Source organism: Dysidea avara, chromosome 7 (assembly GCF_963678975.1).
Source record: "Dysidea avara chromosome 7, odDysAvar1.4, whole genome shotgun sequence".
Classification (NCBI taxonomy): Eukaryota; Metazoa; Porifera; class Demospongiae; order Dictyoceratida; family Dysideidae; genus Dysidea; species Dysidea avara.
In genome coordinates this window covers 12,841,191-12,864,324 of record NC_089278.1, presented here as the reverse complement: position 1 = coordinate 12,864,324, position 23,134 = coordinate 12,841,191, and the positions used below count along the sequence as shown (strand labels likewise).

The 23,134-nt window shown below is 38.5% G+C and overlaps 1 protein-coding gene and 1 long non-coding RNA gene across 6 annotated transcripts in view; one reads left to right on the top strand and one right to left on the bottom strand.

Moving 5' to 3' along the window:
- LOC136260309 (uncharacterized) overlaps positions 1-23,134 on the bottom strand; it is a 33,725-nt gene that overhangs the window by 6,807 nt on the left and 3,784 nt on the right. For 3 of the 5 annotated variants that reach the window (XM_066053996.1, XM_066053999.1, XM_066054000.1), the window contains exons 3-17: positions 18,309-18,392; positions 17,836-18,120; positions 16,921-16,986; positions 15,348-15,461; positions 12,817-12,897; positions 12,343-12,495; positions 12,033-12,107; positions 11,570-11,860; positions 5,963-6,148; positions 5,545-5,652; positions 5,119-5,403; positions 4,852-5,007; positions 2,097-2,363; positions 1,340-1,492; positions 933-1,193 (exon numbers count right to left, since the gene is read on the bottom strand). In XM_066053996.1, the coding sequence (XP_065910068.1) occupies positions 933-1,193; positions 1,340-1,492; positions 2,097-2,363; positions 4,852-5,007; positions 5,119-5,403; positions 5,545-5,652; positions 5,963-6,148; positions 11,570-11,860; positions 12,033-12,107; positions 12,343-12,495; positions 12,817-12,897; positions 15,348-15,461; positions 16,921-16,986; positions 17,836-18,120; positions 18,309-18,392 (2,565 nt within the window). The remainder of the gene's footprint in view (positions 1-932; positions 1,194-1,339; positions 1,493-2,096; positions 2,364-4,851; positions 5,008-5,118; positions 5,404-5,544; positions 5,653-5,962; positions 6,149-11,569; positions 11,861-12,032; positions 12,108-12,342; positions 12,496-12,816; positions 12,898-15,347; positions 15,462-16,920; positions 16,987-17,835; positions 18,121-18,308; positions 18,393-23,134) is intronic. The other 2 variants (XM_066053998.1, XM_066053997.1) reach the window with 2 other exon arrangements.
- LOC136259640 (uncharacterized) lies at positions 19,372-19,669 on the top strand. The gene is made up of 3 exons (XR_010703312.1): positions 19,372-19,432; positions 19,489-19,527; positions 19,579-19,669. It is a non-coding gene; the product is annotated as an uncharacterized lncRNA (long non-coding RNA).

The following is a 23,134-nucleotide window of genomic DNA, read 5'->3' as shown; positions in this document are numbered from 1 at the left end:
GAATGGTGAAGTTCTTAACTAGCATGAGTTAGCCTGGGTTCAAATCCCAAGCTCAGGTTATTTTGCACCACTTTTTTGGTTTTTTGGTAGTTGATTTTTTGTTCTGTATTTGCACTGACAAAAACAGACAAGTTTGGATAAAAACCAGTCATAAGTTCCAACAAATAAAGGACTAAATTGTTGAATTGTAGCAATTTAACACAGCCATAGTGATAATATTACATACTCTATAATGCTGTAATGCATATTGGTCAAGTATTGGCTGTCAGTTCATTAGAAAACCTGTATCAGAAATAGACAATAAATATTGGATATCGGTATCGGGTGTAAAATGTGGTATCGGTACAGCTCTTTTCAACACCCATGAAGGTTAGTTTTTCCTATGAAAACTATTTTCATCATGTCACTTGAAGGGGATGTAGTTGGTCTTTGCAACAGTTCCTAGGGCTCTTCCCATGTGCTGTATGGGTATTATAGAGTAAAAACTCTCATCAGTGGCCTTGCATGGGAGTAGTAACAAAGAAGCACTCAACTAAAAGGTGGGCATGATGCAAAACAAAAACGCTCCACACTAAAGATACTAGCTAAAGCATCTTTTAAAACAAAACACAATAGACAAGACACTTCTTTGCACGAATTTGTGTTCTAAAACTGTAAACTCCATAGTAATTACCACTTAATGTCTGTGCAATTAATTTTAATGTTTGTGCAATTAATTGCATTACTGATTACAATACTTTTGTAAATAAATTACATTAGCAATTACTAAACATATTTAGTACGTAAGAGCTAGACATGGTTAACCAAATAAATATGGTGCAATCTTAATGCAAAGCTTTGCCATACACAAGTTCAGTTAGTGGTTTGTTCTGATTTAATACTATTGCTTAAGTTATACAGTACTAATACACAAAGTAGAACTACCTTCATACCATTTTCTAAATTATCTGTAATATCAGTGTTACCAATGATAATACTCATCGTCATACAGAATGATGATGGAGTACACTTCTCACTAGACAATGCCAACATGGTGATATAGTGATCAAGGATCAGTTGATTAGATGATTGCGAGTCTGGGTGACTGGGTGGTGCAAGGCTGGAATTAATATGAAGTCTCTGCTCTGTAATACCAGGATCTTGTGGAAAACTGCTCAACAATAAATCGTAATATCTTCTCAATACTACAACCACTACAAAAAAGATACAACATATATGTGTGTGTGCGTGTGTGTGTATGTATGTGTGAGAGGAGCGTGTGCGTGTGTGCGTGTGCATGTGCATGCGTGCGTGTATGCATGTGCGTGTGTGTAAATATAATAAGGACAAAAGAGCTTACATTCAGGCTTTGCTTGATTTGCTTCTAAAATAGTAAACACCATAGGCTCATCATCCTGGTGACGAGTGGTTTCAACACTTGATGTTGGGACAAGTTTATCACTGCCTGTTAAGTGGGCTAGCTGACCCTCAGCAAAAATCGTAAGTGAGTATGCTGAAAATAACAACAAATGACAATAAAAAAAGTTAATAGCTGAACCCATACATGAACCAAATACACTTGGCCAAGGCTATTGACACCAATCATTAGCACCACCGAAAGCTATTGACACCAAGAACCAGGTTAGACCAAAAATGTAGAAAAAAATGGACTGAAGCAGATCCCAACCGTTGGCTACTACCTATATGCTCTAGACCACCAAACTAACCATTCAACTACCAGTGACTTTCCTTCTTTTCTAGCTTATAAATTTAAGTCAAAAAGTATATTATATTTAAAAAGACCAGTGAAGAAGAATCCAAGGCTGAACCTGATCCTAACCAACCCTAATGCTAACACTGAAGTTTGCCTGTTAAACATTATGATATCTTCCACTGTCTGTAGTATGATGGTGAATCGATTTGATCTAGGGTTGGCCTGGCTTTGCCGGGACAGTTGCTTTTGCTCCCTGCTCACCTCGAACTCATACCTTCATACAACTACTAGAGTGTTTGATGCTTGAGGTGTCAATAGCTTTTGGTGGTGCTTATTGACACCAATGATTGTTGTCAATAGCCACTGCAAAATATTTACGGTACAGTACATACTAAAAACTTACTTTTCTTAAAATGATTAATTACAGCAGTCAGTGCAGGTACATCTTTTATTAATTCCAAAATACTTAAGAAACTACTCAAGTGCTGGCCATATGTTTTCAATAAGCATGTAATAATTATTTTGTTTGCAGTCATAAAATCTGGAGATGCCAGAACATCAGAAATCTCTTCATTAGTAAGATAATGCTGCAAATCTTTTACAGTCTTCTTGTAATTCTTAGGCATGCTCATCATCAAGTTCCTGACCAGGTCCAAGCATTTGGAAAGGTCTACAAATTTTAGAAGAAATACACATGTACAGTAGTGCTGCATACAGGTGGTTTCACTGAAACCCATTAGCCTTTTAAAATATACCTACATGAAAAATTGATATATTCTAATAGAACAGTCAGAGCACTGTACAATTTTTTTAGTGGCCAAATTTCACAATTACTTCCTTTTGTCTTGAAATCATAAATAATTGCTTCTTCAACACCATCAAGAATCTAAAAGTATAAGTAAAGGCTTGGAATGGTAAGATTCAGCTGTGAAACAATGCTGCGGAGAAATGTTTACTCATAACTAATTAGTAAAATTAAAAAGGCTGTAGCTAGTTACCATGTCTCAGAGTGAAGCCCCCTTTTGTCTGGATCCCCCACTATGTCAGTAAGGATTGACCCCAAGGCTATAACCTTACATTTGGTAAAGCAACTGCTTAACTTTGATGTTGGCTAATTCACATGTACTAGAACTGCCCTGACTGTATAGTATGGATAGGCTCCATTATGAAGGTTTCAAATACACTGTCCTGTAAAAATGTTAGACTCACAAAACCTTTGCAGCATTCTGGAAACTGTTCTGATAAATTGCTACAAATTTAGTTTATTTCTGGCTGACTGACTGACTGACCCAACTAAGCAACTGATGCCTTCAGACAAGCACAACTCACTAAGTTACAAGGTGCCTTCGGCATGCCACAATCAGCACATCATGAAATCACTATTCTGAGTCCCATTGCAGCTAAAGGTATCAATTTATGGCAGCACATAAATGGCTTTGTATGTTGTCTATTACAAAAGAGTAACACAGAAATTATCCGTATCGCTCCCCGTAATGTTCATACCACACTTCTAAAAGTCAAAGTAAGCAGATTTATTTTATGCTAATTCCATGTATTGTTCTCCATGCATAGGGTTGTGTAACAGGTAAAACAGCCAAAAACTAAGTTAAACTACTACTTCACTTAGTAGCAATTAAAATAGGGCATTGCCGCAAACATTTTGTTGTGGCACCATTCTTTCCTTTGATATGGTGTTGTAGAGAAGTTCACTAATGATGTTGCAAAACGTTAACAAATATAAGCCAGTAGGGGTCATTATAATAAGTACTTAAACAAGGAAGAATATCTGATTCACCTGAAGTGCAATTATGCAAATAATTTAGCTCAGGTGAAAAGCTGAAAAGCTGTCTGTTTATCTGTCTACATTATTTCTTTGTCACGTCATTGACATGGCAGCCAACACACACATTCACGACACTTCCACAAAATTAAGTGCTCACCATCTGATAATACTTACTTACCAATCTGTGTATGCATTTACATGATTCTTGAAGTGTTCATTGTTTGGCCACCTTGCAAATTTCATTGCAAGCTACTATGTGCTTTCATTTGCTACAGTGGCCACAATGTAAAGAAAACTCTAGCTGTATTCCAGTGTAAATCACGGGACAGACATTTCAGCTGGTGGAGTGTCTGTCCTGCATGCACTTGTGGTTATGCTACTGGGTTGAATTCAGCCAGTAGCACAGATGCATACTCAACTTTTTTTGCTATAGGTAGTATCCTGGTATATTGCTTGAAACACAGCTCTTGGGAAAGTATATAGCACATTTGATAGGGATAGGACAGACATACACAAGCCAATTGGATGCATGTTCATTTGTCTGTGCGTTTGACCCATGTGTTCTATTAAAGTAAGTGCCTTCTCTTTATTCTTTTTCACATTAACTACTGTACTTGCCTACATTATAAAAATAATTATTGTGATTAATGTTGAAAAGGTCCTATATGTCGGGCAGGTACCAATGCTAGTAAATAACAACAAACCAAAGTACTATAGGGATTAAAGGTACATGGCCCCTTCTTTAAGCACTCTCTATTTGCATATACAGTGGAACCTGTGTTACGGTCACCTGCATTAAGCGGTCACCTTTGCATAACGGCCATGGACATGAGGTCCCAAATATTTTCTCATACAAATGTATGCATTATTGTCTGCATTAAGCGGTCACCTGTCTAACATGTTTAACGGCCAACCAAGAATTTGCCTATGAATCACTGTATACATAACTTTCTCCTTCATATAGCGGTCGCTACCTTTTATGGTGGCTTGTTAAGCCAACTGTCTGGCACCACAGCACCGTTTCAATTAATGTACAATTATCACACTTCCTGCCTTTCAATGAATACTATATAATCTATCAGGCTTCATTGCTTAACTATAACCAACATTCATAACAAGCTCACCTTGTCCTTTCTGTACTAAAATATTACCGGCTGTATTGCGGTTGGTGCGAGCCTCTTAATAATAATCACACATTTATAACGGCCATAGCCACTAAAATGCTGCTGACCACCTTATACAGGTTTTCTCTATAACAGCCACCTGTATATAAAGACCAGATATATCTGGTCCCAAGGTGACCATTATAGACAGGTTCCACTGTACCACATATTAGAAGATGTATACACTAAGCTATACGTACACAAATGCATACTTTTATTACTCATTGGTTTTGCACTCATTGTAGGAATAATATCCGATTCAGTATTTGATGGCTGGCTGGTAAATGATGATGGCTGTGCCTTTGCACTAACAGCAAGTGGTTCACTAGTACTGCTATTTGCCTCTTCAAAAATAGTCTCCACCAAATCTGCAAACAGACCAAAAAAGCTATAGGACAGTTTATACTACAAAAATTCTGAGTGTGTTCACATATATTATAAAGAACTATGCCACATTTCCATGATGACAAAGAACATACCACTTCGAAATTGATCAATGACACTTGTCATATCTGAACTCCCAATAACAACCTCCAAGTTGCTACAAAAATTGAACAGGGTGTCTTCTTGCTTGGGATTGATTGAATAAGTCATCATACGCAGAAGACGTTTGTTAGCTAGTTCAGAAGTTGCTGCTGCAGCAATAAACTTAATTGAAGCTTCTGTCAATCGCTTGATTCCACAATATCTCTTTAGTGAAACCATGTGATCGACTGGAAAACTCTTCCATAGTTGATCATAGTATTTCTTGATAACTTCAAGTGCTATAAATATTACAACAGAGCTTCTAGAACAATACAAACACAAGGAGAAAAATACTAGTGAGATGCACACATATGGACGTAGCTACCACTAAATTGTAGAGCTATTTATCATATTTAATAATTGCCTTTTCAGATACTTACTTTTAGGGCTCAGTTGGTTTAGATGTGTATTAGACATGATACTATGTTCACTACTGTATGGCATTGTAGGACTATACAACTTGTTCTCAGTCCATACAGGTTGTGTCCCTGCGTAAGCAATAAACGAAATACATACAAAACAGTATATGATTGTTAGTAACTACAACTATAGGAACTATATAAATGACGCATATACCACTGTCATCTAAAAACAATTGTTTGTACAATGCAAAATTGAATTGAATAAAGCAGAAATGATTTGTGGTCATGTCAAGATGTTGAATTTCATTTGCAAGAGTAACTCTCATCTCTGGTAAAATTCAAGGTTAATATGGTATGGTATGCATGGAAATGTGTATGTATATTACTATGAACTAAAATGCGTCAAATAAACTTGCACAATAATGCACATACACACCAGGTGTACTTGGTGGAGTAGTCACAGACCAGGGCTTGTCATGACTACCATTGCTTGTAGGAGACTGTGGTGATGGTATACTAGGTTCAGTTGTGGTAGTAGTGGTAGTAGTGGTGGTCATGGTAGTACTATGTGATCTTGTTTGCTCTGAACTGTACTTGTCATCAAGTAGTGCTCGCAACAGTTCTGCAGTTAAAGTAGAAGATGATCTACATACATATCATTGAGTCCAGTAATACTTGATATAATAGGGATCAACAAGGTTAATGAAAACGTTCAACACATATATATTATATTATTAAATTTTATAGTAATTAACTCATACCTTCATCACAGCATGAATTTGTAACATGGCCAATTGGTCCTTGCCATTTACAACTCCATTATTTAAAGTGGACAGTTTACCATATGACACTATGACCCAAGATGCAGTGTGTTTAAATCTTCACATAATATGTAGAAAATAATGTATATCTGAATTGTGTGTGTGTCTTTTTTCAATCATTAAATCATGGGTGATAAAAGTAGCTCCTACATGGCACTGCAAGCAGAACAGGATAAGGTACTAATCAGCCTAGTAAGTTTTTTTCTGCCATTTTGTTTATATACAGAGAAGATGAGCAGCAACAATGTCTACAAAGCACACATTCCGGCAATGTGACCTACCTAAGTTAGATATACAGGGGGACTGAGTTCACAGCATGGCATATGCAATGGGATCGGAGGCGTACAGTAGCCTATCCAGCCTAAATCAGCAGAAGGCAACCAAGCAAATAAAAGCTTTGATGCTCTGCTTCTCCAGGGAACATAGATGGGCATGTAAGTTGAGTGAACAAACCTTCGCCTCCATGTCGGGAATCATTTGTTGACTTTTTAATAGCACTGCACAAGCTACCCACAATGCACAAGTTTTGTTCAGACCTTTACATGCAAAACTGTATCAGATTAAGGGATATTTAAGGATTTGTTGCAAATGTTGGATCTGACGTTGCAGGCCACAGTTGAGAAATGCCAAAGTCAAAAGGCAGCCAAGAAGAATTGTTCTAAGATCACCCACCCACACACTGCTATCAAGAAGCCACATCAAACAGCACCATAGTCTAAACAAGCAACGTGGTGCTCCCCATCACAAGGGAGGCTGCAATTTCTGTCCGGAATTCAACCAGAGGTGTGCAGCGTGTCACAAAATTGGTCACTTTGCGAGAGTGTGTAGGAGCAATCACAATATCACAGTAGCTCCACCAATCCAGGGACCAATGCAATTCGGGTCCAAACACACAATAATGACCATTTTCAGTTGATACAAAGTCCATGAAGCTCAAACAGAGCCAGCACCCACAATCCTAGTAACATCTTCAATGGGGACCAAAACAATAAAAGTACTGCCAGACTCAGGTGTTAATGTATCAGCTGCAGGCCAGGAGACTCTCAGCATTCTTGGTCACCATCATTAATCAATCCTAAAGCAGTCATCAATGGCACCAGCATGATCCCATGGGGAAAAGTGCCAGTCGCATTACTAGTTGGTCAAGGATTTGATTTACCCTGGAGTAGCAGGTGCTATTGTATTGTGGAAAGCAGCAAAGGTACTGCACATATTATCCCACCACTATTCTTACTCAATAGGGTGAAAAACCCATCACGACGCAGAGCACATGGTCGACGAAACCACCACAACTCATGGCAACATCTCAAAGGCAATTGGCCTTTTCCCACAATATCCCACTGTATTTAATGGATAAGTGACAACCATGGTAGGAGAGTGTTTCACAATATCATTGACAGATGTCACAATATCATTGATAGATGGAGCAAAATGTTAAAGCACCATGGTCTGTGCCATTTGTGTATAATGACAAACTAAAAAAGAGCTGGACTTACTCCAACAACAGGGTATCATAGCACTACTCACAGAAGTAACTGAATGGTGTGCACCAATAGTGTTTACACCTAAGAAGGAAACCAACCGCATACATATGTGTGTGGACTGTCACAACTAAACCAGTATGTCTGCAGAGAGCGTTATTAGTCACCAAAACCGGCTGAAGTTGTAGCAGGCATCACTGCAAAATAAGCACAAATAGAAGGGATATAATCAGTGTCCTCTTGAGGAGAGTAGCCAATCATTGATGACCTTCCTCATGCCTTTTGGCCAATTCAGATACCTGCGAGCACCCTATGGGTAGTTGTCCATTGCTGAACATAACAATTGCCACATGGCAGAAGATTTCAAAGGCTTAACGATTTAAAAGAATAGTAGACAACATTGTCATATACAATAAAGGTCAAAGGCATAGCTAGTCATGCAGCACATGTCAAACAGTTACTCCAGTGCTGCCATTATTGGAACATATCACTTAACAAGGACAAGTGCATGTTCTTAAACTCCCAACAGAAGGTTACATCTGCATGCTTCAAGTTATCCAGTGCAGACTATAGTATTGATTCATCAGTTGTTGAAACCATCACAAAGTTCCCGAAAGCATCCCATACTGACCTGTACTCCTTTTTGGGCTAGTCAATCGACTCCCCTCAAGTACAAGAAAGATAGTAGAGCTATTAAAACTTTTATTAACACCTCAAGATAGTAGTAGAATTATTAACACTCAGCACAGATACTAGTAGTCATGGAATAGGATCCATCCTCCAATAGAAGACACAGATTAATGGTACAAAGGGGCCACAAATCAAGCTCCAGGTTCCCTTCTACAGCATCCAGTTGCAGAGCCTCAAAGAACAGGGCTATTAGCTGAGTATGACGAAGAGTGCACCTTGGTATCATCCATCACAGAAATTCATGCAATGACCACTAATGATCATGAGGAATTGAACATCAAGCTCCAAGAACTACAAGAGTATGCCAAACAGGAATGAATACCAGGCTGTGAAAGACACAGCCCTTAGGGATTATCAGATCACAAGTCCCTTTTGCCAGAACTCTCTGCAAGCCATACTGGCAAGTGAGGCACCATTTCACGATCGACATTGTAATGGCTGTAGGCTGCTGATCCCAACAATGATGCATCATCAAACGCTAACAGAGCTTCACATGAATCACCAAGGCGTCCTTCAAATGAAACAATGAGTGCGTTTAACACTGTATTGGCTAGGGATAGATAATGACATCGAGGAACACATTAGCAACATGTGCATAATGCCAGGCCTATCTGCAATCCAACCTTAGAGAATCACTGCAAACACAAGCCCACCCCATCAAGACCATTCCAAGAACTAGCTGGCTGCAGGTTTTTGCCAACATGCAGGGAGGCACTACCTCATTGTGGTAGACTGCTTAACTTATTGGCCAACCATAGTGTCAATGGGAGGCAGATTTCAGCAAAACACCTGCTTACTACAATAACAGAACTATTTAATCGTACAGCAATACTAAATGTCATATAGTCAGACAGAGGCCTGCAGTTCACAGCCAAGCAATTCCAAGTTTTGTAAAGTGATGTGGGTTTCAGTATCGTACATCCACCCCGGAGTAATGGGAAGGCAGAATCTGCAGTAAAATCAACAAAGAAACTGATTCACGCCGCATGGTGTGGCAGATACCTAGATGAAGAAACTGCAAAGCCCTGATGGGCTATCACCAACACAGAAATTGTACAGCCATCCAATCCACAACAACCTGCCAGCCCATCGCCGTTCATTTGCTTCAGAATAGCAGTGCAGCATCACAGAGGCTGAAACTGCTGTTGAAAGAACTCAACAAGATGCAGCCACATATTACCACCAAACAGCCCACACACTTCTAGACATTCACATTCACAATGGATCTAACGTTGCACTACAAAACTCAAGGACAAAGTTATGGGATACATATGGACATGTGGGACCATACTGTCAGTATCATACCCACACCCAACAGGGTAATACATTGGTCCGCAATTACTTCACTTTGTCCACAATCAAGTTTAGAAGTAGCCCTCACCCTACTGGTATCAGTAGTACACCAGTTACAGCTAGTGCAACAAGAGAACAACAAAGAGATTAATAGAAGAACTGCAGTGGCTTTATACTACAAATTACAGAACAAATTCACATAATGATTAGTTTTTTTGTAGCTTTTTGGGTGCACAAACCCCACTATAAGTTCAGTGTGGGGGTGTAGGAAAAAATGTATATTTGAATTGTGAGTGTAAATTAGATCACCCCTGCTAATAGGACATGCGATCAACCTCCTCTGCTACCACATGGTTTTATTTTACATGGATATATAACCAGACAGATAGCTGCACACGTTATTGATTGCCCCATCCAATTCTTTCAGACAAGGCTATCATCATCAAGTTCTATTTAGCCAACCTTTTTGTACACCTTTTTTTCTATTTCAGAACCTTTGTTTTATCTTATTGTGAAGCCTGGGGTATACCACTTAGCATAGTCCGGTAAACACATTATCGATAGTACAATAGCCTTAGCAAAGTTTTGCTGTTTAACTTACCTGCACACTCAGTAGACAAAAGTGACATCACCAAGTATGCTGACATGAATGGCACTGATGTTTCAAGTTAATAGTTTGGTTCCCATTACTATGATTGTGATAATGTGGAGATGGTCATGCACAAAGGGCAGGTACCAATGCTAGTAGTAAATAAAGGACCTAGTTCACACCACCCTTACTGTGTCCTTGTAAATCACACAGGACATCAAGATTATGAAGCACGTAATTTGACAATTAAGCTAACTGCACACAAATGCATGGGCAAGTCAAATGGCATAGGTGTTTACTTCCGGTGATGCATGTAGTTTATAAAAGAATTTCATCAAGTTTTGGCTCAACACTCCTGTCTTCATGGCACTGTAGAGAGTGAACAAAAGTATACAGTAATTTGTAACAACAAACTTGGAGTTGCCAGATGATAGGCACTTAGTTTTGCCAAAGTCCTATGTTGATACATGCCTAGTTGATGAGTTAGTGGCATCATGAATGCGGATGGATATAGACAGACAGACAGCTTTATAGATTTTTATACAGCATCATACCATTGAAACCAGTTCACTACTGCTGACCTGGATGACCCACTGACCTGGATAGCAATCCAGGTTGGACCTGGATTTGACCCGGATGTGACCTGGATTGATTAAACCAATTCATGTGCCAAGAGCTACATTTGTGGTGCTCAACTAGCATACTTAAGTTACTTAAGTAAATGGGTAGCTGACAACTAAAGCTTTATAATGAGCAATCAATCAGTGGAGGCATGGCTCCATGTAAGTTCACAGACAGTAAAACACGTTTTTATAAGTGGGTGTGGCTTTGTGCATACCTACAAACTTCAAAATTGGCATTGTTCTATGTATACCTACAAATAGAATCACACATCCCCGATATTAAAGTGGGCATGGTTGTACGATCTGTAGCCTTCAAACATTTCCACCATGATAGGTCACGTTTATCAGTTTCATAAATATATTGCATGTATGGATTAATAATGAACATCTAACTTGTCCATGTGCTTGTAAGTAATGTTACAGCCCACAATCTTGTACATATCATCAGGAAGACCACAAGTACACATTTTATACATAATTATGTTTGGTCTAAAGATTATAATAATACAATTTTAGTTAAGTAGCACTAAGACAACACTAACTAACCATCCTCGAAATTTTCACAGCCACTTTTGCTATCAACTTGTGTTACATCCATCAAAATAGCAATCATCTCAAGAGCTGCATTAGGATAGCTTTCGTTCATTATTGATCCAATAAACAAATCTAGAATTCTCTGGTTTACTTCTCTCGGCCTAGCAGGAGCAGTGATGTACTCAATAGTGTTACTAGGAATACGGGATGGGTATTTCTGATTGACATGCTCTAGTGAAGCCATATAATCATCTGGAAGGTTCTCTAACAGTAACTGGTAGTACTTCTTCAATACTGCAATTGCTGAATAGATGGAAAAATGAAATGACCATATATGCCACTAGCTAACTAGTATCGTGCAGAAACTTCACAATTCACAATACACAAAACACCCATCCAATTCAGATATGGTCAAATCATATACACATACTTACTGTGGCACTTGGTGCACTATGACATACACAATTGTTCTTACTTGCAGGCTTCATTTTCCTTTGCTCCCAATAACTGAATATAAATGATGGATGGAATGTCATTTGATCATCAAATTCTAAAGGCAACACAGTCATATGACAACAATTAGAAATACAAGGGAATTCAGAACACATACAATAATAGTGCCGGTTGTCATTTTCCCAAATTATAAAAAAAGATCCAAGGTTGTGCACACAGTCCGCAGGTAACCTTGTGGTAGATAACTTAGTGTATGTACCGACTCCAAACTACACACCCTCAAAATAAGTAACCACTGAGAATTAGTACAGGCATTTATGGACTAGTCTTACCATACAAACCTGTTCTTGCACTTAGTAGCTGATCCTTAGTACTCTGAATTGTTAGACACACTTCAGCCATTTCATTATAACTGATATGACCACCATCAACCAGTCTGTCTAATTCAGCATTGATCTTCAGTTTCTGCTGCTCTGGTGAAACACCTAGCAAGTGTATACATGGATCAGTATTGTCACAGTGAAATCCATTGAATATGGACACCTTTAAACTGATCAATAGGTGAATAGCACTTATGCAATATATCATGAGCACATACTGCATATGAACGTCTCTTGATTGCATGTAAATTATTATTTTTAATTAACTCAGCAATGTGTAGTTTACAAAGTCCACCAAATGATAACCAGTGATGAAAATTTTTCAAGATACAAAAGGTAATGGTTATTACAACAAACATGTGAGATATACTGTAGTACTATTGTGTTACAACAAACATGTGTGCACATGCACAAGAAAAGTCATACCTTCATCATTTCTTATCAGTTCCATTAAGTGATATCCAGGAGGCATCATTGTACTTTCACTGCTACTGTCCAGATATAAATCTGTAGGACCAAGTGTAAACTAAGTGCATGAGTAGAACATGTGTCCATGTATGTATCTGTGTTGTATGTGTATCTGTGTTGTATGTGTATCTGTGTTGTATGTGTATCTGTGTTGTATGTGTGTCTGTGTTGTATGTGTTTCTGTGTTGTATGTGTGTCTGTGTTGTATGTGTATCTGTGTTGTATGTGTGTCTGTGTTGTATGTGTGTCTGTGTTGTATGTGTTTCTGTGTTGTATGTGTGTCTGTGTTGTATGTGTATCTGTGTTGTATGTGTATCTGTGTTGTATGTGTGTCTGTGTTGTATGTGTGTCTGTGTTGTATGTGTTTCTGTGTTGTATGTGTGTCTGTGTTGTATGTGTATCTGTGTTGTATGTGTATCTGTGTTGTATGTGTGTCTGTGTTGTATGTGTGTCTGTGTTGTATGTGTTTCTGTGTTGTATGTGTGTCTGTGTTGTATGTGTGTCTGTGTTGTATGTGTGTCTGTGTTGTATGTGTTTCTGTGTTGTATGTGTGTCTGTGTTGTATGTGTGTCTGTGTTGTATGTGTGTCTGTGTTGTATGTGTGTCTGTGTTGTATGTGTGTCTGTGTTGTATGTGTGTCTGTGTTGTATGTGTGTCTGTGTTGTATGTGTATCTGTGTTGTATGTGTATCTGTGTTGTATGTGTATCTGTGTTGTATGTGTGTCTGTGTTGTATGTGTGTCTGTGTTGTATGTGTTTCTGTGTTGTATGTGTATCTGTGTTGTATGTGTATCTGTGTTGTATGTGTGTCTGTGTTGTATGTGTATCTGTGTTGTATGTGTATCTGTGTTGTATGTGTATCTGTGTTGTATGTGTGTCTGTGTTGTATGTGTGTCTGTGTTGTATGTGTGTCTGTGTTGTATGTGTGTCTGTGTTGTATGTGTTTCTGTGTTGTGTGTGTATCTGTGTTGTATGTGTATCTGTGTTGTATGTGTGTCTGTGTTGTATGTGTGTCTGTGTTGTATGTGTGTCTGTGTTGTATGTGTGTCTGTGTTGTATGTGTGTCTGTGTTGTATGTGTGTCTGTGTTGTATGTGTGTCTGTGTTGTATGTGTTTCTGTGTTGTATGTGTATCTGTGTTGTACGTGTATCTGTGTTGTATGTGTATCTGTGTTGTATGTGTATCTGTGTTGTATGTGTGTCTGTGTTGTATGTGTATGCATATGTAGTATGCTTTAGAACAAATGATTGTTTATTCAATAATGTCTGAACAATTTCATTAGTTTCCTGGACTACCACTACTATAGAAGGTATCCATTTACATCATTTTAAATTAGTAACGTGCAGTTGCTAGATGTCATGTGCAAAAATCAACATGTGAGAAAGACATATTTTGCAATTGTGCACAACTGAAGAAAGACTGCAACTTGCCTTAGACCTCCTTTGTGTTCTACTGACAACACAAGGTGTCGATTTGTGATAGTGCAATGTGGCTTCCCTGTGGTTGTGTTTGTGTTGCCTGTATTTTCCATAGTGACAGGATTAATTGTAGACGCTTCTTGTACTGTTCTTCATTTTTAACATTGTGTAATGGGCAGAGCATAGCTGAAAACAAAGTGTAATGGGGCGCGCATTCTGACACATTGCCTTTATGGCATTGCCTTTATGGCATTCCTGGTGTCATTCTTTCTTTTGATGCGGTATGCTGGTTCAGTAGTCATAATTATGTTAAGCAAATGAAAAATTAGAAATTTTAAGTTAGATTAGGGATCAAAGAAAAAAAGTAGTGAAACCAAGTGAATAGCAAAAAAAGTGGTGAAACAAGGAGGTTGCCTATACCTGCAGATATACTAGTGGACATGGTTATAGACTGAAGTTTAGGGATTTAAGTATATCTGCAGGTATAGGCAACCTCTCTTGTTTCACCACTTTTTTGCTATTCACTTGGTTTCACTACTTTTTTTCTTTGATCTCTAATCCAGCTTAAAATTCTTATTTTTTCCTTCTACAGTGGAACCTCAGTTATCCGAACCCCTTGGGGCCAGGGGTGGTCCATAAGTCTGAAAAGTCTGTATCTCTGAAACTGTGTATAAATATAAAAAATTTTAAAATCATCAGTATTTTCAACTACCCTAATAGAACAGTCACTACTCTAATAGAGCAGTCATTTTACATAGTTCGGTCAACTGAGAATCCAGGGTCTGAATAACTGAGGTTCCACTGTACTTGTGTCAATTCAAAACCTGGAATCAAGGATACTGGGTTAGCTCTGTCCAATGAACAGCTAGAGTTTAATGGCCCTTGTGAAGTGGCATCATATCACATAACAACTATACCACAGCCTTCTTATTTTTGCCAACATTCTTTGGCTTGTACCTCACTCTTACCTCACACATTAATGAAGTAATTACACAGTAAATATTTGTGATATCAAACAAATAACCTCTATACAGTCTCAATATTAAATACATTGTAAAATGCATGTACATACTTTGAGATTCATTCTCCCAGAAGCGGCAATGACATCTCCTATGCAGTAACATGTTCACACCAGTGTTGACTACAGTGATACTGTCACATTCTGATGGGGACTCTGCATCTGCAGCTGTGTATGACAGAACTAGTATACACTACAGCATATTGAGGTGGATTCAACATTTAAAAAAAAGGGGTGCATGGTAATTACGCTCTAGGTTCTAGCTAGCTGACTAAGATATATGATAGTGAAAATCACCCATCAACATTGCTTCACAGTTATATCTTACCATTTTAAGACCTTGCAGAAAGATTTGAAGCATTAGCAAACATACCGTATAGCGGGTTTTTATCGCGAGGATTTTAATCTCGCTTTTTGGGCACTTCGCAACATTAAAATTTGCGACATATTTTATCAAGTGGAGTTTTGTTTATCGTGAGGTTTTTAGCGCCTGTAAAACTGTCGTGTTGGAACGTTCAACAACAAACCAGTTACTTTTTCGTACATAACAGCTTGCTGATCGTTTAATCAGTTGCTCGTTCCCCTACACAACACATGTTTCTTCACCAAACAGCACTGAACGCACCCGTTTCCTGGTGAACTTCAGGTGCCTGCATCAATTCATCGTGGATACAAGTATAGATACAAAGAAACATGGCAAAGAGAACAAATTTCACTGCTTTCCATCTCGTACGTGAACATTTATTACAATGAGTAATAAATTCGCACGAGGAGTTTAATGTTGCAAATTTGTCACCTCGCAAGATTAAGTGTTGCATGATTTTATTTTCGCAAGTAAATTTGTCCGTGAGAAAAACCCGCTATATGGTATTTTAGAAGTTATAAGAAGTCAAGAACTGTAAAACAGTAGCTGCCATTTTTATAGTCGTTTAATATGCTGGATAAGCAAGCAGTCTCAGATGGTTTTGTAAGTAATTTAAGTAGTTTGATTTCTAAATAATAATTTGCGATCTACAATAAGTACTCTCTTTAGTGGTAAACTGATTTTTGCTATACTAAGTCAACCATTCGAGTAGTACGCAATATTCGTATGCAGAAACTTTAAGCAAGCTAAATGACTAGGATTGATGTAACCATCATTTATCTACATACTGGCAGCTTACAAAACATTTGAACAAGTAATTTAGCTTGACAGCCAAGCATTGCAGTGAATACCACGTACCTCTATTAAAGCTTGTTAACTAAGACATCTAAAAATACACTGACTGTTCTATTAGAGTATTTAAATTATTGCCCAAATAGTGATTTCTTTGGATTACATCCCGAAAATTTAATTTTTAGTAGACATAATTTGTTCTCTAAGATTCTATTTTGTACATATTTAACCACCAGTGATCAGGGTCCAGCACTGGACCTCAAATGTAAGCCCAACATGGAATGGCAATAAATACCTTTGTGTCACTTCTTAGCTAATCCTAAAATTGTGCACTATCTTATCCCTATTAACACATCACTTTGTGACAATTATTAATACTATAGGCTACCTACACTACACATGTACTACACACAGAGACATAAAACTGTGTCTATATGCAAGGTAATACAATGTCACATACAAACACACTACCTTTTCCACTGTGTTCATAATGTTTTCCATCACTCTGAGTCACTACTTGAACACATACCATATTCTCTAAGGAAATACAAGGAGAAGCAACATTAAACCCTACACTGGCAGTACAGTTGTCTGAACCACTGTAAAGACCTGGTGTTTGGATAAGTTCATACATACATCCACCCATACAACCAACCATGTATGTTATAGATATTAGATATAGTCAACTGTTGTACGACAAGAAAAACAACATCACGTGTATTGTCTCTGCCTGCACATCTATTTTTTATAATTACTGAAAGCTTAGCATGGAGTCAGAATTCTGATATTTGTTGGTCTCACACAAAATTCCAGATCACTTGTCCCAGATAACTTGTAAAGCAAGTACCTACGACTTTCCTATGCATTCAACCTAGGTCACTTTTGCACTGCGGTGATTTTAAGTTTAAAAGTAAGGTCATAGGATGCTTTGCTGCTTCTTTGATGCTGCACAGACTCGTTAGAAACAAATCCAATGTTGATGAAACTTAGTGTATAATTTTGTTGTAACATCACCCACCAACTATACAGGACAAGGTGTTTCTAAGAGACCCACCACACACATACCACACACATACCACACACACACACACACACACACACACACACACACACACACAGTGCGCAAACGCGCACACACACACACACACTACACACACACACTACACACACCAACACACACACCGACACACCGACACACACACACCACACCGACACACCGACACACACACACACACACACACACACACACACACACACACACACACACACACACACACACACACACACACACACACACACACACACACACACACACACACATCACAAGCACACCGACACACACACATCACACCATATATGTTCACACTACATAGTACTAACACATACCATGCTCTACTTTGTATCTCTCTGTTAAATCTTTCAGTTCAGGAAACTGTATCATTGTTTTGACTGTGTCCCAAAACTTTACCAGATCTTTATCCCCTCTCAATTCAATCAACAAGTGGTTCAAGATGCTTTGGTTACACATACGACAGTTTTGTTGTTGTAGAACTACAGTCTCAAGTTTCTTGGGAACAGCATAGTTCTGTGAAACAACAGCTAATCCCATCCTTGGGTTAGGTGGAAAACTTTGATACAGTAAATAGTAACTGTGTTGAAATGATGAAAAATCTACAAAAAATTTACATATCCATACAACACATAGATGCACATATGTGGCAGTACTTTTTAGTCTTAAACCCAGTGGAATTTATTCAGATTTTACAACTTTTGAGCACCCCTTCTTTCAGGTTATACCATTACATTTAGGTCCACATTATTTATTTTTAACTTTAGCCTGTATATGTTGTATAGCTTACATTCTTCCTGGACTAACATTTGGTGAACCATCTTTGCACCATAAATATCAGCTGCTACCACTGGAGTGTCTTTAGGAAGTTGTACTATGCAAAACAGTAGTCACACACATATAACAATCATCCATCTATCTACATACTTCAAAATGGCTGGATACTATGCCAATTGTGTGTACATGTGAGTGTGTGTGTGTGTGTGTGTGTGTGTGTGTGTGTGTGTGTGTGTGTGTGTGTGTGTGTGTGTGTGTGTGTGTGTGTGTGTGTGTGTGCGTGTGTGCGTGCAGTGGCAATTCTAGACCAGACCTACAGGGGGGGGGCAAAGTAGGGGACAGCATGACTATTGTTGTATGGTTTTATGCACTTGTCAATTTCATGCCCCACCCCCCCCCACCCCCGGGGCCCCCCATACCCGAGGTGGGGATTTGACATTGATTTTGTCCCCACCCCTGGGGCAATTGACATTTTGTCCCGGCAATTCATTCACATATACACCTGTATTTCTAAACAATAAAACTGCACTCACCAAAACTAAATGGCCCTTGGCCATGCATGACTATACGGATCGGATCACCAAAAGTGTTTTACTAAGTATACCAAATTACTAGTCGCATGGATTTTAGATGTGCGCTTAGTGCTAGTAATGGACGATAGTAGAGGTGATAGCCATGTGGTCGAAGCGGAAACGGAAAAGAAAGTGCTGGCTATCTACAAGGGCAGGAAGCGGACCCTGTGTTTTACTAGTACAGGACGAAATTGCAATAATGACGAGATACTGAAGGCGTTTATCACAACTTTTCAGGACCAGCTCCATTTTGCAGGAGAGGCAGCAAAACCAGACCACTTCTTCCTACAAATAAAGGATGAAGAATGGGGAGGGGAGTTTGTTGATGTTCACCCCACTGATGAAATCGCTGATCACAGCATTTTGCAAGTTCTAGAGGTAGCTAAAGTTTCATTTCACGGTTATGACTACATATATAGCTAATTGCTATATAACTAGTTTCAGATATTAGTAGATGTTAGTTTCAGATATTGCTAATTTATTAAAGTTTGTGGTAATTGTTATTGCTATGACAATTTTGTAGGTAACTCACCGAACTAGTACCTGTAATGCTGATGCTTCTCAGGTAAACACTAATAGTTAGTAGCTAACCTAACTTACTACCCATGCATAAACATATAGTCTGCTGATAAGGAAGATGCTCATTTCTCAAAGTCCCAGGTAAACTTGCAATTTTATATCAAATGTGAATTTATATTGTCATCAACATAGCCTGAAAAGGGAGTTGCATCATTGGTCAAATCATCACAGATGACCTTATCTTTGTCAAAGGATGGAATTCATTTGATGAAGCCTAATTCTAATCAGGTAAAATTCTAGTTATGTGTAAAACTATTTACTAAATTATTATATGATATAGGATGATGGTAGTGCCAGGCATTGTAGCGATGTCTCTACTGAGCAATTTTTACGCAGCAAGTCCCATTTCTATGGTCGTAACTCTTCTAAACCCCTGAGTTTGTATCAAGAATCAATTAATTTAGCTTCTGAAGAATTGGTGGTGGCAAATCCTAAGCTGTTGGATGACAGAGACGAGTTGCTGAAGCTTGCACGTGTCAAAGTTAATGATGATGGATACAATTACAAGAAAGGGAAGAGCAGATTAAAACGGTTCCATGAGTCTAGTAGTGCAGTCAAACAGGTAAAGCAAACAACAACACCAACTTATGTTAGGACTCAGAGGATGCTTCATCTTGAAGACAGTTTGAAAGATATAGACAAACAAATAGGCTTCAAAGAATTACGAAGAGAGCAGGCAATAAATTCACATCAATACCAAATTTGTGATGAGATAACACATGAAATAACAAAACTCAAAACACAGCGCTATCAAGAGCAAATAGAACTAAAATCATTGCAGCGCAAGGAGCAACAATCGAAGTGGTATAAGAAAAGGAAAGAGATGGATGGGCATGATGAGTCTGACAAAAGTGCTTCTTCATCTATTTAGTTCTGGTCGTAGTTCTCAACCAACCAAACGCTCTTTCCAGCTTTTTCTTAAACCAGTCAAACGAAAGTGCCCATCAAATTTATCAGAAAGCTCAGAAGATCATACAGAGCAAATGGCATTGCAAGAGACAGATAATGATAACTCTTCCTCTTTGAGTGTAATAGATTTATCATCTACTGACCGTGAAACAAGTGATGAGAGTGAGGAGCATTAGTTATATGTGCATACAGCTAAATATAATTTTGTGACTATTGTTATTCCATGCATGTTAAGCTTTTTGCTACAGTACTATTAACGTCACTACTGTATGTGTATGTTGTACAAGATTTGTGTCATGAACTATGACATTTTTACATGTAATGATATAATTGATTCAATTATATACGCACATGATTTTATGTCTTGAACCACTGCCACATTTCATACAACATACTGTACAATATAATGTGTTCCATTTTGGCTCCTACATTATATATACACATGTATTATTTATCTTTTATCAAGGTGGAGAACCACTGTCTGCATTAGTTTGTAGTGATCCTTTGCCTGGTCCATCACAAGATTTAGAGAAAGTGGTTTCCACTTATTACGATGAGTCCAAATATAGTGGTCAACATATGAAAGATATTTGTGGTGGTGATTCAGTCTGTTGTTGCTCCAGCCTGTCTCTTGGTGATTATGCTTTAGCAAGATCTGAATTCTGCAGTCGTACGCATCCCCAACCATGTAACAAATGTGCTGAGTTATTGAAGGTTGCAAACATAGTACTAAAAGAGGGATTTATTACACTGCACGAAGCTTAGCAATTAGTCTCACCAAACACAAAATATGATACAGCAAAAGCAAAAAGAATGCTTTTACAGCTACCGTTAGCATCCATAAGAGTTGGTCTGCCTAATAGTGGTACAGCATTCACTCTGTTAGTGGAACACCAGCAATCTTTGAATTATGATAAATTGTCAGTAATGATCAATTCATTACTTCAATGTTCACAAGCTACCATGGTGGGTATTGATAAATCAACTGTTCAAAAGTTGCTAGGCATTGCACAGTCTGATCATGAAGGACAGTGCATTCGCTATGCAGTCTTTAAAGCATCTGGAGTTACACCCACTCAGGCTCGCAAACAGTTTGGTTTTGATGATATGACAGAGAAGGCTCGACAAGTAGAAGCATGCATTAATTCTGTTCGTGCTATTAGAGAAGCAATTGATGAGCTTGCCAAAATTCAAGATGAAGCTTTGCTAGCAACATTTGGAATCTCTCCTGATGAGACTACAGTATCTTCAGATTCTGAAAGCTCTCTGTGCTCCCTTTCAGAAAATGAAGAGCTTGAGAGACTACCTCAAGAAGGTATTCTTGAAATGAAAGAGTTTAAGGAAATTGTACACAACTGCCATTTTAATTGGTTCAACATTGTGGAGAGCTGTCCCAATGTAAATGAAGGAGCTTTGGCAGCTACTTTAAACAAAGCCTTACTTGATAATACTTCAGTATGTTTTGATAGCTCCAAGGTTTCAATGCTTCTACAGTCCCGGGATGCCTACCATAATGCTACAATGGATGCATATGAAAGTGAAAGAATAGCAAGGGCTGTCAACGGCGAGATTGTGACAGAGTCTGAGGCAGATGTGAGTCCTGAGGAGCTGGTTGGTTTGAATGACATAGCTAGTGAAAAGGGAAAGTTGCTAGTTCAAAAGCAAAGGGCAGCAGTAAAATCACGTGCTCGAAGATTGAAAATGAGGATGATTGCAGAAGAGAGGTTTCTTGCTCGCAAAGTTACAAAGCGTACAAGTAAGGTACAACAGGAATGTCCTGACATAGGTAAAACAATTGAGGATTTTGTGTCAGCAGGCAGTGTAGGAGCAGACCAATGGAGACGGACAGGAGTACTTACATTTGATGGAAATCTTAAAGTTGGAAAGAAAATCACTTATCAGAAAATCAAACAGCACCTTGAAAACGTGTACAATCGTCATTTTTCATATGGTACTGTTGTCCAGCTTTGCATTCCAAGAAATAAAAGGCGGAGGTCAGCATCCAGGTATCAAGGGTTAGCAATGGTTACAACAAGAAGAGCCCGAAAAGGATTTAATTTAAAGTATAATCCAGATTCACACTGGTCGGCTGCCCTGTATAAAGGTTTTAATGATGTGCAGTATTCTGATGGAAGAAACATTCTGAATCTGAATCGTGACGATGCCTCTGGATTTCGATTGGACACCCTCACCACACACAAGCAGTATGCCACCCCAGTAGTTGCAAATAAAGAAATTCTTACTACACGAACAGATTATGTCAATAAACATCCTTCCACACTTCAAACTACTTCTTACAATTTCAGTGAGACCAAAACTACAATGGAGATGTGTGTAGGGGTAGTTAAGGCACCTGAAATTCACCAAAAGAACCCTTCACAACATGCAGCTGATTTGAACATGTTGTGTACCATGCCAGAGCTTCAATCTGTATTCATCAATATGGAGACAAACAAACCCAAAGAAGTTGACTGTATAAGAGTAGATGGAGCTGGTGATGAAGGTCCCAGTCATGTTGAGGTTCAATTTTATTGGACAAAGCATCATATAATGCAGAAGAAAGTTGCTACACTGGTAACCACCCGTAGCAGTGGGCCAAGCTACTTGAACAGAGTAGAACTTCAAAATGGTTGTTTGTCATTAGGCCATGCAAATCTCTTCATTCCATCTACATTGAATGGTTCTTGTGTAGATCCAAACACTGGAGAAATTGATACACAGAAGCTTAAGGCAAACTTGAGCAATGCCATTGATGTTTACATTGATAGAGTTGATGGTT